We start from the raw sequence: 15124 nt of genomic DNA, 5'->3' as shown, positions 1-15124 counted from the left end.
CTGCGGGGTAATTTGCCAATTTTTATAAAAAACTTCTTGCAGAATCGAAGATTCCAAGTCAGGATGGGCAACACTTTGTCTAGGCCTTTCACACAAGAAGAGGGTGTTCCTCAATGTTCTATTCTGAGTGTGACTCTGTTCCTAATCAAAATTAATAGCATAGCTAAGTGTCTTCCTCCCAGTGTGAAACACTCTTTGTATGTGGATGACTTTCAGATCTCCTGTCAGTCTACTAACATGAGTTTTATTGAAAGACAAGTGCAAACCTCCTTAAATCGCATTGACAATTGGTTCAAGACCAATGGTTTCAGTTTTAACGTAGAGAAGACCTCGTGCATTCACTTTTGCCGAAGGCGTGGTTTGCACCTGGACCCTGAAATTCACCTAAATGGGGTTAAAATCCCAATGGTCAATGAAGCAAAATTTTTGGGTGTCGTGTTTGACCAAAAATTGACGTTCTTGCCACACTTGCGCAATTTGAAGAGTAGATGTTTAAAATCTCTGAACCTTTTAAAGGTATTATGCTGCTCATTCTGGGGAGCAGACAAATGTTCGATGCTCAGGATATATAGAGCCCTCGTTCGCTCTAAGCTGGATTATGGATGTGTTGTTTATGGCTCTGCGCGAGAATCTACTCTTCGGATGCTGGATCCAATCCACCATCAAGCATTGCGTTTGTGCACTGGTGCATTTCGAACTTCTCCTGTTCAAAGTTTGTACGTGGATGCTTATGAGCCTCCACTATCTCTCAGGAGAGAGCAGTTGTGTTTGTTCTATTACATTAAACAGAAATCTCTGGCTAAACCTTCAGTTTATTGTAGAGTATCAGATACTCAGCTGAAAAGATTATTTACAGCTCGCCCAAGTTGTGTCCCTACATTTGACATTAGAATGGAGAATGTAAGCAGCACGATTGACCTGGACACAAGCAACATTTCACAGGCCGAGGTCGATAATATATCACCTTGGTCAACTCCTGTGATAACTGTTGACATTAGCTTAAAGCAGTTTCCTAAAGAATCCACCCCGGACTACATCTATATGCAGCACTTTGCAGAAATTCAACACCATGACAGGAATTTAATTCCTATTTATACTGATGGATCGAAATCGGTTGATTACGTTGGCTCAGCCTTCGTCTGCCAGGATGAGATCGTGGCAGAACAAATTGCATTGAATTCTTCCATCTTTACTGCAGAGTTGCAGGCTATTTATCTAGCCTTAAAATATGTAATTAGGAAAGGTCATCATCGCTGTGTTATTTACACTGACTCAGTCAGTGCACTTCAGGCTTTGATCTCACATGAACCTAGTTCTCACTCTATAGTGATTAGAATTCGCAAACTGTTTTGCCATCTTATTGCGAGTAATATTTTTGTAAAATTTTGTTGGGTCCCAGGCCATGTAGGTATAAGAGGGAATGAAGAAGCTGACGCAGCTGCAAAGTCAGCAAGTCCTCCTCAGCATACAATGTTTATTGAAGGAGGTGACTTGAAGCTAGTCGTTAAAAAACGACTAGCAGAGAGATGGCAAAATGTGTGGAACGCACAAGTCCACAATAAACTTTACGAGATCAAGCCTATAATAGAAAATTGGACACACAACAAACAGTATGACAGGAGATCCGAGGTCATTCTTACTCGTTTGAGAATTGGACATACTCGACTGACTCATCAATACCTTCTGACGGGTGATGACCAGCCTGTGTGTCAGTATTGCAATTGTACTGTAAGCGTTAAGCACATACTGAGCAATTGCACTGCCTCTGAAAGGATTCGTAGGCAGCATTTTGGAAATGCAAGTTTTAAAGAGATTTTGGGCCAGAGGCCAAATGTTGATAAATTACTGAACTTTCTAAAAGTTACAAATATTTATAAACAGATTTAGTTGTTTGTTTGTTTTATATTTACACCTTGTTACTATATATATTTTAATTGTTATTTGTTTTTGTTATCGGTTCTATGTTATTTGTTTTTTTTTGTTGTTTTATTTTGTTATATTTTATTCTATTTATTATTGTTATTCATTTATGTATTAATTTATACCATGTGTTGTGGCACAGCTTGGCCTGTGTTGCCTTTGTGCCAAAAAACTATTACCAACCAACCAACCTAATTTGTGGAGTATGTTTCTGAAGTACTTGTGTTACTCACGTGGCTGTGGCGCATTTTTCTCCTCTCCTTTGTGTACCTATCTTGATGGTTTTTCCATTTTTTCTCGGCATTATCCCCTAATAACATTCAGTAAATTTCATAAAATTAGTAATTACATTAGTAAAATTAAAATATAACAATTAAAAAAAGTTATAGTTTCGAACTAATGTTAAATCACTACTCACCGCTAATTCCGAACTGCTTTGCCAATTGCAGTTTATATTGTTTTTTTCTGCGTTGTATCTTCAAAATCTGTACATTTTTTATCGTACAGACACGGATATTTTTTATCGTTTCAATAAAATATTCGTTATTGAACATCACACGCTTTCTGTTCATGTTGACTGTCATTAAAGTTTGAATGCCCACGTGATCCTTATTACGATATTGCTAAACGGCCTTCCTATTGGTGTAATTTTTGCCGTTTTGCTTTCCGCAACGGCAAAAGTTGAAAATTTTTAACTTGTATTTTGTCGACGTCGACGGCAAAAGTGACATCATTTTGCCGTTTCGTCGACCGTTTCTGTCGTTTGTTGCCGCATGTGAATACCAGGCTTAAATGTTTTTTAATTAGATCCATTATCATTTTATTATTAGAAGCAAGTGACCATACAGTCGAGAACATTTCAAACGAACCATTTTCAATTCTGTGTATCCACAAATTTAGCTTATTCACAAATCCTTGAATCTTATCCATACTAGTAAGAATATTTTCATTTCTACCTTGCATTTTTTTGTTCAGCTCATTCAATTGTACGAAAATATCAGAAAGATAGGTCAACTTACATGCCCATTCATCATCTGCAAATAAATTCGCGTACTCTGCCCCTCAACAGTCAAAAATACACGTACCTTGTCTTAAGTTTCAATATTTGTGTTAACACTTTTCCTCTTGATAACCATCGTACTTCTGTATGTAGCAGGAGTGTGGTGTGTTCTGATTTCATTTCCTGACACAAAACGGAAAATAGACACAAATTTAGGTGTTGCGATTTGACAAGGTTTACGACTTTTACTACTTCGTCTAGCACAGCTTTCAGAAAGGTGGCAAAGATTTAGCAACAATGGCTTCGCGGTGAATGAGACAATGATCGCATCGTATGTTAGGATTAATTTCACGTACTTGAGCTACAAATTCTTTCACTCGGCCTGTCATAGCTGCGGCTCCGTCTGTACAAACACTAACACAGTCCTTCCATTTTAATTCATTTTGGAGCACATATTCGTTAGTTGCACGAAATATTTCTTCATCGGTGGCTCGCTCGGGAAGTTGTTTGCAAAAAAAGAAATTAGTTGCAATTACATTACCATCGTTGTACTCGAATATAAGCAAGGAGTTGTGCGTGGCCGCTAATATCGGTGGACTCGTCGATCTGAAGTGAGAACTTTCGACTGCTGTTGATTTTCTCCTTCATAATGTCTTCAATGTCACTGGACATTTCAATAACTCGGCGACCGATTGTGTCATCAGAAAGAGGAATTTTTGATATTTCACTAGCAGCTTTTGAACCCAGGACTATTTTCATCATCTCTTTACAAGCGGGCATTAATAACGTTTCAGCTATTGTATGTGGTTTTTTGGCTTTTACGGTAAGTTCGGCTACCTTATAGCTAGCTTCCTGTACTTTTTCCGAAACACATACTGTTGTAGTCATGAATGCTGCTTGTTTTTCGGTTTTGTTCCAACAACCGATGAAAATAATTGACATCTTTGTTTAACAGAGAAGAATGTTTTTGTGACAAATGTCGTATCAATTTACTGGGCACCATAGCAGCATTAGTAAGTTTTTCACCACAAACAATACACTTGGGGATTGGGCACGTTTTATCACCACACCAAAAAAAACCACAAGATAAATAATTATCACTATACTGCCGGCGCACTAATTTTTGTTTCTTTTTTGCGGGCTCAATGCTATCACTACTTCTACTCGTCGAAGGAACACTCTATACAAGGAATTCGTTCATCTTAGAAAAAAATTAAATAGTCTAATAATAATAGAAAAAATAAGACTGACTAGCAATCACAATTTTTGGACTACTACAGAGCACAGCTAAGATAGAACTGAAATATTTGCAAGACGCGGGACCTATATTCTTCAAAGGAAAGTCTAACAATGGGTTGGTGAATCGGTATAGGAATGTAATAAAGTTGAGGAAGCACTAATAAGCAGGGACAAGTACCAAAATAAAGTAATAAAGGACAGGGCTAATCTCAGCACTTTTGGGAGAAGTGCGTATACAGAACAATTGTCAAGGGTAACAAAACACCTGTGAGCAAATTTATTTTATATTTAATTTCTTAGAATACATAAAAATGCATGGCTTGTAATAAAGAATAAACAAACATCATCATATTTCACCAGTGCTGCGTCAGAGAATGAAATACAAGCATAAGAAACACAGCAACTGTGATAAAAATATATAAATAAAACTTGACAATTAATAGAATATGTAAAAGTTCACGTCACACCTTTCACCTTGTGACGGCAGACCAGTGTGCTGCGGCACACCAATTGCGAAACACTGCACTATCTGCATATGATGCTTGTTGGCGATCTTCGTGAATACTGCCTTAATGAAGGAGTTAAAAGTGATCGGTACATGTGTTAGGTTGTCAAGATCAATGTTGGTTCTCAGATCAGCCATAGCCGTTTATAGAGCTATCCGCAGCACCACCTCCGTCAACCGGAAGGAGGAGCTAAATCTATCGGTAACTCGGCAAGCCCTCATAGAAACCAACCCTTAATTGCCAACCATGCACAAATGCACATGCCCATCACAACGGATTTCAGATTAAAGGAGTTTGATTTATTTAAATATTCATGTTCTATTTTGAAGTGTTCTGTCAGATTTCACCTGAAGAAGAACCATTCAAAAGTTCAAAAGCATTTGTGATGAACTATTTTTACAAAGCACACCGGTAACAGGTTTGTAACAAAGTGGTGATTTCTCCCTGGTGTTTGGATGATGAACTTTATATAGAACATTTATTAGTGGAACAATATCTCATGTTAAAGTGAATTTTGCCAGGGCAATGGCAATGTGAGAATTTGCTCTACCAATGTTTGCTTTAATGGTCAATGGTAATGTTGTATGCCAAGAAATTTTTATAAATGTTCATTTACATAAAATTTGTTTTCTTCTTTACTTCCCCTATTTATTTGTAACTTCACAGCAAGCTTTTACACCAAATATTTTGCTGGATACAACTAGTGAAATAAGAAAATTAAATTTATATTAGGAGCAGAGCTAGAGTGACTTAACTCTGTTTAGCAGCATCACAAATTATATTTGTCTGGGAGCTGGAAAGGTTAACTTCAGGTAGCTGATTAATAATCAACTTCTTCCAGCAGAAATACTTGTTTTTAAAATATTTTTCAATATAAATCAGAGAATTTAATACAGTAACTGAATATGTTTATAGAATAATTTATCAGTAAGTTTTATAATGTATATCAGAAAGCTTGAACATATTTTAGTTTTATTGAGAAAATGAATGGAATTCTAAGATAGTTATGCATTATTTTCTTTCTCTTTTGGACACAAGATATATTAAGTAAAACAGTAGTGTTCTGCATGTACTTTGATTTTATTAGAAATTGATTATGAAAATATATACAATAGTTATAATAATGCTTATTTTGCACTAATTACTGCACAAAGTTACATGATGAAATACAGTGTTAGAATTGGAATGGTATGTTATTTTATACCATCATGCACATCTGTGCCATTAGTGGTGAAAATCTTACAAATTTTATTCTTACTTAGGCACAATGGAACATTACAAATTGTGCAATTCCAGTCTGTAGTACTTGGATTGTTTTTGTACTACATATTGCATGTCATTATCTTGAGTTCAGCCTTTTAGCCTGCTTGAAAAGACCACCTGGGGTTTGTTAATTCATAAGAAATGTAGATGTTGACGCTGGTAGATGGACACTGCTTGTTTTGGAGATATATTCATCCAAATCATAGCTTGATGCTGGTTTTTTACTGTCTGATAGTGATTCATCTGCTGTGATCCATCAGATGGTATGTTTTCTATTGAAGACAACTCTGATAGTTCACTCAAAATGTCTTGATATTCAAGCTTTCTAGAATTTTGTTTAGGCATTATGTTAGCGTCTACCTAAGCACTGATAAATAATGATTAACATTCAACTGCAGATGAAATTATGCATAGCTTACATGCAGAAAACAATGCTAATTTGTATTCTGTCATAATGCTAAGAAATATTTCATAATAATTAAAATGAGTATGAAAACTCAGCAGAATGTGTAATATCTTTAACTACTGCTTCTTCATAATCGAAATAAATGTCTTTGTTTATTAAGCCATACTTCTGAAGATTATTAATAGATGTAATTGTTCCAGAAAATGGTTTAAATGGAGAGCAATTAGTGTAAAGAAAGTAGAAGTTAAAGGACTGATAGGATAAACTCAGCATTAATGCTGCTTGGAACTTCTGTTGTTATTTTTTTGCATTTGTTTAGGTCTTTTGATATAGAAAATGAAAAATGTGTAATTATAACAAGAGACTTCTCATCATTATTGCCAACTCTACTTTTACAAAGAAAAGAAGTAATGTTTTGTAATGCAATTAGTGGGACCATATGCCTCTCTGAATACCATGCAGCTTCATGGTATGAATTTAGTACCACTATAAAAAGGCATTTAGTTTTGTTATTTACATTCAAAATACTAAATATACAACAGAAAGAGATAATTAAACAACTTACCAACAGATGCTGAAAATAACATGTCAGATAATTCCAAAAAATTTCAAAAAACTACAAGGCAAATTTATGAGCTCTATGTCGTTGCTGACAGCCAGCATAAGCAGCATTTCCCAGGCAAAAGCATTTTTACTCTGAAAAGTTAGTGTAGGATCTAAACCAAACCACTTCAAAAAAAAAAAGAAAGAACTTTTTTGCAAGTGGTACTAAATGAGTACTACTATAGACAGGTGGTATATAACATGTACCATTGTGCTTGGAAGAGTTAAATATGGAAAGTTCATTCCAATAAGTGTTTCATTTTGTGTTTTTGAACTTCTGTTTTATTATCAACTTTCTTCAATTATATAAGCTCTATGATGGCTGTTCTTTTCTGCTAAACATATTACATCATCAAACAGAAAGAGGACATACTTTAGAAACTTGCAGTTTTATTTCCCTGAGTGTCCATCTTGGACCTTAAGGCCCTTTTCAACTCTGTGATGTATACATTATTCTCTAAACAGTTATAACTTAGCATAAAATCTATGCAATGTTACAAAATATGTAAAAGATTTTTAAACTTACATGACTATGAGAAGTACAGGAATTGTGACGATAGATCATATATGGATGATAATTAATAATTAACAGGTATTTGCCAAAGCAATAGTTAAAATGGAAATGATTTACAAGACAAATGTTAAACATAGATGTAAAAAGTTTTGAACATACAGCAAATCCAAACGGTATGATACATAATGTTGTACAGCAAACAATATACATAATAAAGTACACAGTTAAAACTATAAAATATAAAACTGTGTATACTGTAAAATCATTAAAATAATAAAATAGAATGATGAAATAAAACAAGTGCGTCATTAAAACAATAAGAATTTAAAAAATTTATTTACTGTAGAATTGTAAACTATAGAATGATTCACAAAAATAATAAGAAAATTTCTGTTATTTAAACACACCTTCTTTCCCCATCGCACCCCTCTTGGTCAAATATGGATACCAAGTTTCATGTAATTTTTGACCGGTATTATTATTCATCATTCAGTAAAGTTCAAAAAGGTTCGATGCATCACTGCCAGTAAAGTTCAAAAAAATCACAAACGTTTGATACATCACTATTGGCGACCAACCCGGTGTGCCAATAACATCAGATCAAGTTCTGTGAGTCTGGTCGGAAAACACCGTTGCTCAGGTCCGTTGGGAAGACACCTTGCAAATCTCTCGGCACTTGAAGGATCCACTCGGGTCCGAAATGATCGTAGAAACTTCTCCTCGCCAACCGTCCAAATGGCATAATGTGGGCGAACTACCCTCCGAATGGCGTAACCTCGGCGAACTGCCGTCCGAATGGCATAACGACACGAACTGCTCCACCACCTGCGTCTCTCCCCTCTTTTTCCCACATTCCGAGCGTCAACTCCCCTCTTCCCGCCTCGACCTTTTCCCTCCACACTCGTCGGCTACAGGTCGGATGGCCACCCGGTGTTTACCCATCACATTCCATCGGTCTCTCCCTCCATTGTCTTCTTGTAACGGTAATTGTTACCAGACCTATAGGGAAGGGCAGAAACCATGTTTACTCGATTCCACCCCGACACATTCTATCTTTGTTTTTAAGTATTTCTGGATGTTCATACCATTTCCTTTTTTGTGTATTTGATTCTGTTTTGACAATTTTTACGGTCTTAATAATTTGGCAACCTTTGTTGTTACAATGAACAGCAACTACCAAACTATTATTATTATATTTAATTGCGGATGTGTGTTCTTTAAACCGAACCTTCAAATCTCTGCCAGTTTCACCTATATAAAATTTGGGTAGTACAGCTACAACTGAGTTTGTAAATTACGTTCCTTTGGTCACATATATTATCATCATTATCGTGTGTATTTATCTTACTATTAATACTAGGAATTTTTTCTGACACTAAAATTATACTGTAATTGTGTGATTTAGATTTGATTCTTTCAAAAATGTTTTGTTTGTACAGAATTTTAAAAGATTTTTTGAGTTGTAGTATTGTTTTCATGTTTGTGTTTATTAGATTCTCTGTTATTGATCCAATTGTTGATTATGCGTTTACTGTATTCGTTCATTAAAAACATTTTTATTACATCTTGTATCTCATAGTTCTATTTGTGTCATTAGTGGTACATTGTAAGATTTTGTCAATGTACATGTAAAAAATGTTTTTCTTGATGTAAGTGGGGACTTCAGAAGTGTAATGCATAACACTGCCAATGGTGCATGGTTTTTGTATTTTTTAAAAGTGGTATTGTTAAAGCTAGTGACAAAGATGTCTAGAAAAGGTAACTGGCAGTTATTTTCAGGTTCTACATCAAATTTTATATTTGGGTCTATTTCATTAACAAGTTCTAGAATCTGGTTAGTACTTATAATGTTACTCTTGTAAACAATGAAGCAGTCATCCATGTAGCATTGTACGAGAATTTTTTAACATTAAACGGTAAGTTCATGAGCATATATATCCATTGATGAAAGGGTATTCTAAAATTGAATTATACCAAACTGGACTTTTACAATTTTGAAGATCACTGATGTCTTGGGCCAGAGAAATTTCCAGAGCATTCTAAATTAATTGAGAGTTGTGAGTAATTCACTTGTTTCAGATTTCCCCCTCGATGTGGGTTCCTGTCCGTGGTGAGGGGACCTCCCAGAGATGGTTTAGTAACTCTTCTTTACCATCCCTGGGATCTGAACGCCCACCCACGTGTTTGCCGTGCGTGGTGACCCGTATGCCGGAAAGGGGGATCCTGGTAGTTGAGGGGCAACATAACGTCCCCAACACACTGCTTTGGCCCCTGCTTCGGATAAACGGGAGGCTCAAATCAGGCTCCGTTTGAGTCAATCGGCTGGTTGTTTAGTCATTCTTGACCTCGGCTTGGAGTCAACCGATCGATGCAGACCGGGCAGACACGTCAGACAAGGTGTGCTCTTCTCGACTGCATTGTGAGGGTATAGCTCCTGGGAAACCCTGGTGCGACGGTCTATGGGAGTCTCCCATGTGACGGCATCCCCCTGTTGGGCCCCATGGTGGGTGGGGACACTAGGAGCTGAATATTAATTCTTAAATATGGATCCTAAAAACAACAAACAAGCAACAAAGAACCAGACCTCCAGCAAACCTGCTTACTTAATAGTACATGCAACTGGAGAAAAACCCCTTGCTAAGTGTTCCCCCTTTTTGATTCAAAAGCTGTTTGAATCAACCATTGGGCATTTGAAAAAAATTCAAAAATTGAGGTCAGGGGACTTACTTGTAGAAACAGCCTCTCCTCAACAAACAACAAAGCTTTTGTCAATTACAACTCTTGGAGACATGGGAATATCGGTCACACCACACGGAAGTTTGAACTCATCACGTGGTGTGATATCTGAGTTTGACTTGATGTCTGAAGACGAATCAGACATTCAGATCGGCCTCTCGGACCAAGGTGTCACTTCTGTCCGACGCATTTCGATCCGTCAAGACGGCAAGTTGATACCCACTAAACATTTAATTATCACATTCAACAACCCGACACTGCCATCTTTCGTTACAGCAGGATATCTGCGCTGCGCAGGTCGTTCGTATATTCCAAATCCGCTGCGTTGCTTTAAATGCCAGCGACTTGGACATTCCCAGACCTCTTGTCGAGGCAAAAACTTGTGCGCACAGTGTGGAACTGAAGGTCACAACAGTACTGAATGTAAAAGTACGCCACACTGTGTGAACTGCAAAGCATGCCCATCCTTCCTACTCACGGAAAGTGCCCTGCATGGCAAAGAGAAAAAGAGATCCAACGGGTAAAAACTATGAAAAACATCTCATATCCAGAGGCTCGTCGTATGGTCACTCCAAGTGCACCTATGCAACAAAAGACATTTGCTGCCGTGTTGAAATCTACTAACACATGTGGGGTTCAAACAGAGATTTCTGTATCCCCAAGTGAATCTTTTACACGCCATGCGAAATGTTTAATACTCTCATCTATGAAAACACCAGAACAGGAAAGTACAAAAGCAAAAACACCTCTACCAAAAACTGGGATAACAACTAGGAATGTGGGTTCCAAAAAAGCGAGTAAGAACCCACTAAACAAACAGAGTGAAAGCAGCACTCTCCAAATCCAAAAAATCGGAGGCTCAGTCGATGAGTGAGTTCTCTGATATCTCTGATGAAGAGACTAATTCGGAGGTTACAAAACCAAAGTCACTTCCAAAAGAGAGACCCCCTGTTAAATTAAAGAGGGATACTCTCGCAAAGAATGCTACCTCAAACACATAATGGATTATAAAATAATCCAATGGAACTGTCGTGGTTTCCGCAACAACTTCTCTGACGTTAAACACCTGACATACTCTACCTCGTCTCTCTGCGTGGCACTCCAGGAAACACATCTAAAACCTGGAGAAAGAATTTCTTTAAAAGGATTCGATCTTTACCATAAGGATGACGACAGCCACACCCGCGCCAGTGGAGGTGTGGCTGTACTGGTTTCAAACTGCATCCTGTCCTTACCGGTACAAATAAGAACAGAGCTGCAAGCTGTGGCAGTCAGAATTTCAATTTGAGTAACTGTCACAGTTTGTTCCATATACTTGCCACCACATGTCAGAGTCAATGACGATGAATTGGATGCATTGGTTGAACAGCTGCCAACTCCTTTCCTTTTACTTGGTGATTTCAATGGCCACAATCCAATGTGGGGCAGTCACGATATCAATTGTCGAGGCAGAGCCATTGAAAGATTCATAGGTAATCACCAACTATATTTATTTAATACTGGAGAAGTGACATACTTCCACGCCCCAACAAGAACATTTACTGCCATTGATCTATCATTAGCAACCCCAAATCTGTTTTCAGCGTTTATATGGGAGGTTGGATCTAATCCACTTTCCAGTGACCACTTTCCAATATTTCTAAAATACCAAGGCAGAGAAAGCTGTGAAACAGCCCGTCCACCACGCTGGAAACTTGAAACGGCAGATTGGCCTGCATTTTCCTCTTTGGCTAACGTCACTGAGGAAATGGTCAATACTGCTGATATCAATGATGCAGTCGAAGTTGTCACTTCCAGTATTATTCAGGCAGCCGAAAAAACAATGGGGAAAACGTCAACCAGATATCCAAAACATCCGAAACCATGGTGGGATCAAAATTGCGAGGCAGCATTTAAAAAACAAAAAAAAGCATGGGGGATTTTCAGAAGATACCCCACTGCTAACAATTTGGTTGCTTTTAAGAAAGCAAAGGCTAATGCCAGAAAAATAAGAAGGCAAAGCCAAAGGGATTCTTGGAGGAAGTATGTTTCTAGCATAACATCTTCCACCAGCTCAAAAGCAGTCTGGGATAAAATCCATAAAATCAATGGAAAATATGCTTCTCACTCTCTGTCCATGCTGGAAAGTAATGGCACAATAATCAGTGACATAAAAGGTATTGCTGATTTGTTGGGTGAAACATTTTCGTCTTCATCCAGCAATATTATGTATACAACAAATTTCCAGGCTTACAAAGTGCAAACTGAAAAACAATATCTAAACTTTCACTCTCCATCTAATGAGGAATATAATGTGCCATTCAGCAGAATAGAACTATGTACAGCAATCTCTCGCTCGGGGAATACTGCTGTAGGGCCGGATAAAATCCACTACAGCATGATAAAAAATCTGTCAAACAATTCCCTTAGTAACCTTTTGAATCTGTTTAACAGAATATGGACAGAACATATTTTTCCTGACTCTTGGAGGCTATCTATCATAATTCCCATTCTCAAGCCAGGTAAAGACTGCAAGAATCCCTCTAATTACAGACCAATTTCTTTGACTAGTTGTCTGTGCAAACTTTTCGAGAGAATGGTAAACAGACGCCTGATGTTCCTCTTAGAGGAAAAAAACTACTTTTCACTACATCAGAGTGGATTTCGTAGGAACAGAAGTACAACAGATAATTTACTAAATCTTGAAACATCCATTCGCGAAGCGTTTGTTAGATGACAGCACTTAGTGTCTGTGTTTTTTGATATAGAGAAGGCCTATGATCGCTGCTGGCGATATGGGATACTCCGTGATCTGCACAAATTCGGATTGCGGGGTAATTTGCCAATTTTTATAAAAAACTTCCTACAGAATCGAAGATTCCAAGTCAGGATGGGCAACACTTTGTCTAGGCCTTTCACACAAGAAGAGGGTGTCCCTCAAGGATCTATTTTGAGTGTAACTCTGTTCCTAATAAAAATTAACAGTATAACTAATTGTCTCCCTCCCAGTGTGAAACACTCTCTGTATGTGGATGACTTTCAGATTTCCTGTCAGTCTAGTAACATGGGTTTTATTGAGAGACAACTGCAAACTTCCTTAAATCGAATAGACAATTGGTCCAAGACCAATGGTTTCAGTTTTAACGTAGAGAAGACCTCGTGCATCCACTTTTGCCGAAGGCATGGTTTGCACCTGGATCCTGAAATTCACCTAAATGGGGTTAAAATCCGAATGGTCAAGGAAGCAAAATTTTTGGGTGTCGTGTTTGACCATAAATTGACGTTCTTACCACACTTGCGCAATTTGAAGAGTAGATGTTTAAAAGCTTTAAACCTGTTAAAGGTATTGTGCTGTTCATCCTGGGGAGCAGACAAATGTTTTATGCTCAGGATTTATAGGGCCCTTGTTTGCTCTAAGCTGGACTATGGATGCGTTGTGTATGGCTCTACACGAGAATCTACTCTTCGGATGCTGGATCCAATTCACCATCAAGCATTGCGTTTGTGCACTGGTGCATTTCGAACTTCTCCTGTACAAAGTTTGTATGTGGATGCTCATGAGCCTCCACTATCTCTTAGGAGAGAACAGTTGTCTCTTTTTTATTACATTAAACAGAGATCTCAAAATAAACTTTTAGCTGATTGTTCAGATAGTCAGCTGAGGAGATTATTTGTAGCTCGCCCAAGTAGTGTCCCTACATTTGACATAAGAATGGAGAATGTTAGCAGCACGATTGACCTGGACACAAGCAACATTTTGCAGGTCGAGGTCGATAATATATTACCTTGCTCAACTCCTGTGATTAATGTTGACTTTAGCTTAAAGCAGTTTCCTAAGGAATCCACCCTGGACTATATCTATAGGCAGCACTTTGCAGAAATTCAACACTACAACAGGAATTTAATTTTTATTTATACTGATGGATCGAAATCGGTTGATTACGTTGGCTCAGCCTTTGTCTGTTAGGATGAGATCGTGGCAGAACAAATTGCATCGAATTCTTCCATCTTTACTGCAGAGTTGCAGGCTATTTACCTAGCCTTAAAATATATAATTAGTAAGGGTCATCATCGCTGTGTTATTTACGCTGACTCAGTTAGTGCACTTCAGGCTTTGATCTCACATGAATCTAGTTCTCACTCTATAGTGATTAAAATTCGCAAACTGTTTTGCCATCTTATTGCAAGTAATATTCTTGTAAAATTTTGTTGGGTCCCAGGCCATGTAGGTATAAGAGGGAATGAAGAAGCTGACGCAGCTGCAAAGTCAGCAAGTCCTTCTCAGCATACAATGCATATTGAAGGAGGTGACTTGAAGCTAGTCGTTAAAAAACGACTAGAGGAGAGATGGCAAAATGTGTGGAACGCACAAGTCCACAATAAACTACACGAGATCAAACCTGTGATAGAAAATTGGACACAGAAGAAACCCTATGACAGGAGATCTGAGGTCATTCTTGCTCGTTTGAGAATTGGACATACTCGACTGACTCATCAATATTTTTTGAAGGGTGATGACCAGCCTGTGTGTCAGTATTGCAATTGTACTGTAAGCGTTAAGCACATACTGAGCAATTGCACTGCCTCTGAAAGGATTCGTAGGCAGCATTTTGGAAATGCAAGTTTTAAAGAGATTTTGGGCCAGAGGCCAAATGTTGATAAATTACTGAACTTTCTAAAAGTTACAAATATTTATAAAGAAATTTAGTTGTTTGTTTATTTTATATTTATACCTTGTTACTATATACATTTTAATTGTTATTTAATTTTGTTATCGGTTCTATGTTTTTTTTTTTTTCTGTTGTTTTATTTTGTTTTATCTTATTCTATTTATTATTGTCATTCATTTATGTATTAATTTATACCATGTGTTGTGGCGCAGCTTGGCTTGTGTTGCCTTTGTGCCAAAAAATCATTACCAACCAACCGTTTCAGATTTCACCATGAATGGACCTATC

The 15124-nt window shown here is 37.5% G+C and overlaps 2 protein-coding genes across 2 annotated transcripts; one reads left to right on the top strand and one right to left on the bottom strand.

Moving 5' to 3' along the window:
* Positions 1-3189: 3189 nt before the first annotated feature.
* On the bottom strand, positions 3190-3862 carry LOC136980098 (zinc finger MYM-type protein 6-like). The gene is made up of 2 exons (XM_067276137.1): positions 3473-3862; positions 3190-3414 (listed from the first exon to the last, which is right to left on the bottom strand). The coding sequence occupies exons 1-2, from the start codon at positions 3860-3862 to the stop codon at positions 3190-3192; spliced, it is 615 nt and encodes a 204-aa protein (XP_067132238.1).
* Positions 3863-9994: 6132 nt separating this feature from the next.
* Positions 9995-10711, top strand: LOC136980097 (uncharacterized). Its single transcript, XM_067276136.1, has one exon. It carries the CDS (start codon positions 9995-9997, stop codon positions 10709-10711), a length of 717 nt encoding a protein of 238 aa, XP_067132237.1.
* The last annotated feature ends 4413 nt before the right edge of the window (positions 10712-15124 follow it).

This window comes from Centruroides vittatus, unplaced genomic scaffold (assembly GCF_030686945.1).
Source record: "Centruroides vittatus isolate TY-2023 unplaced genomic scaffold, ASM3068694v2 contig_68, whole genome shotgun sequence".
NCBI classification, from domain to species: Eukaryota; Metazoa; Arthropoda; class Arachnida; order Scorpiones; family Buthidae; genus Centruroides; species Centruroides vittatus.
This window is presented reverse-complemented; position numbering and strand designations above follow the sequence as displayed.

Coding starts and splice junctions, on each gene's coding strand:
- LOC136980098 (XM_067276137.1), bottom strand. CDS start 3,862: ATGTCAATTATTTTCATCGGTTGTTGGAACAAAACCGAAAAACAAGCA. Junction 3,415..3,472: donor AACTCCTTGCTTATATTCGA/GTACAACGATGG, acceptor CAACTTCCCGAG/CGAGCCACCGATGAAGAAAT.
- LOC136980097 (XM_067276136.1), top strand. CDS start 9,995: ATGGATCCTAAAAACAACAAACAAGCAACAAAGAACCAGACCTCCAGC.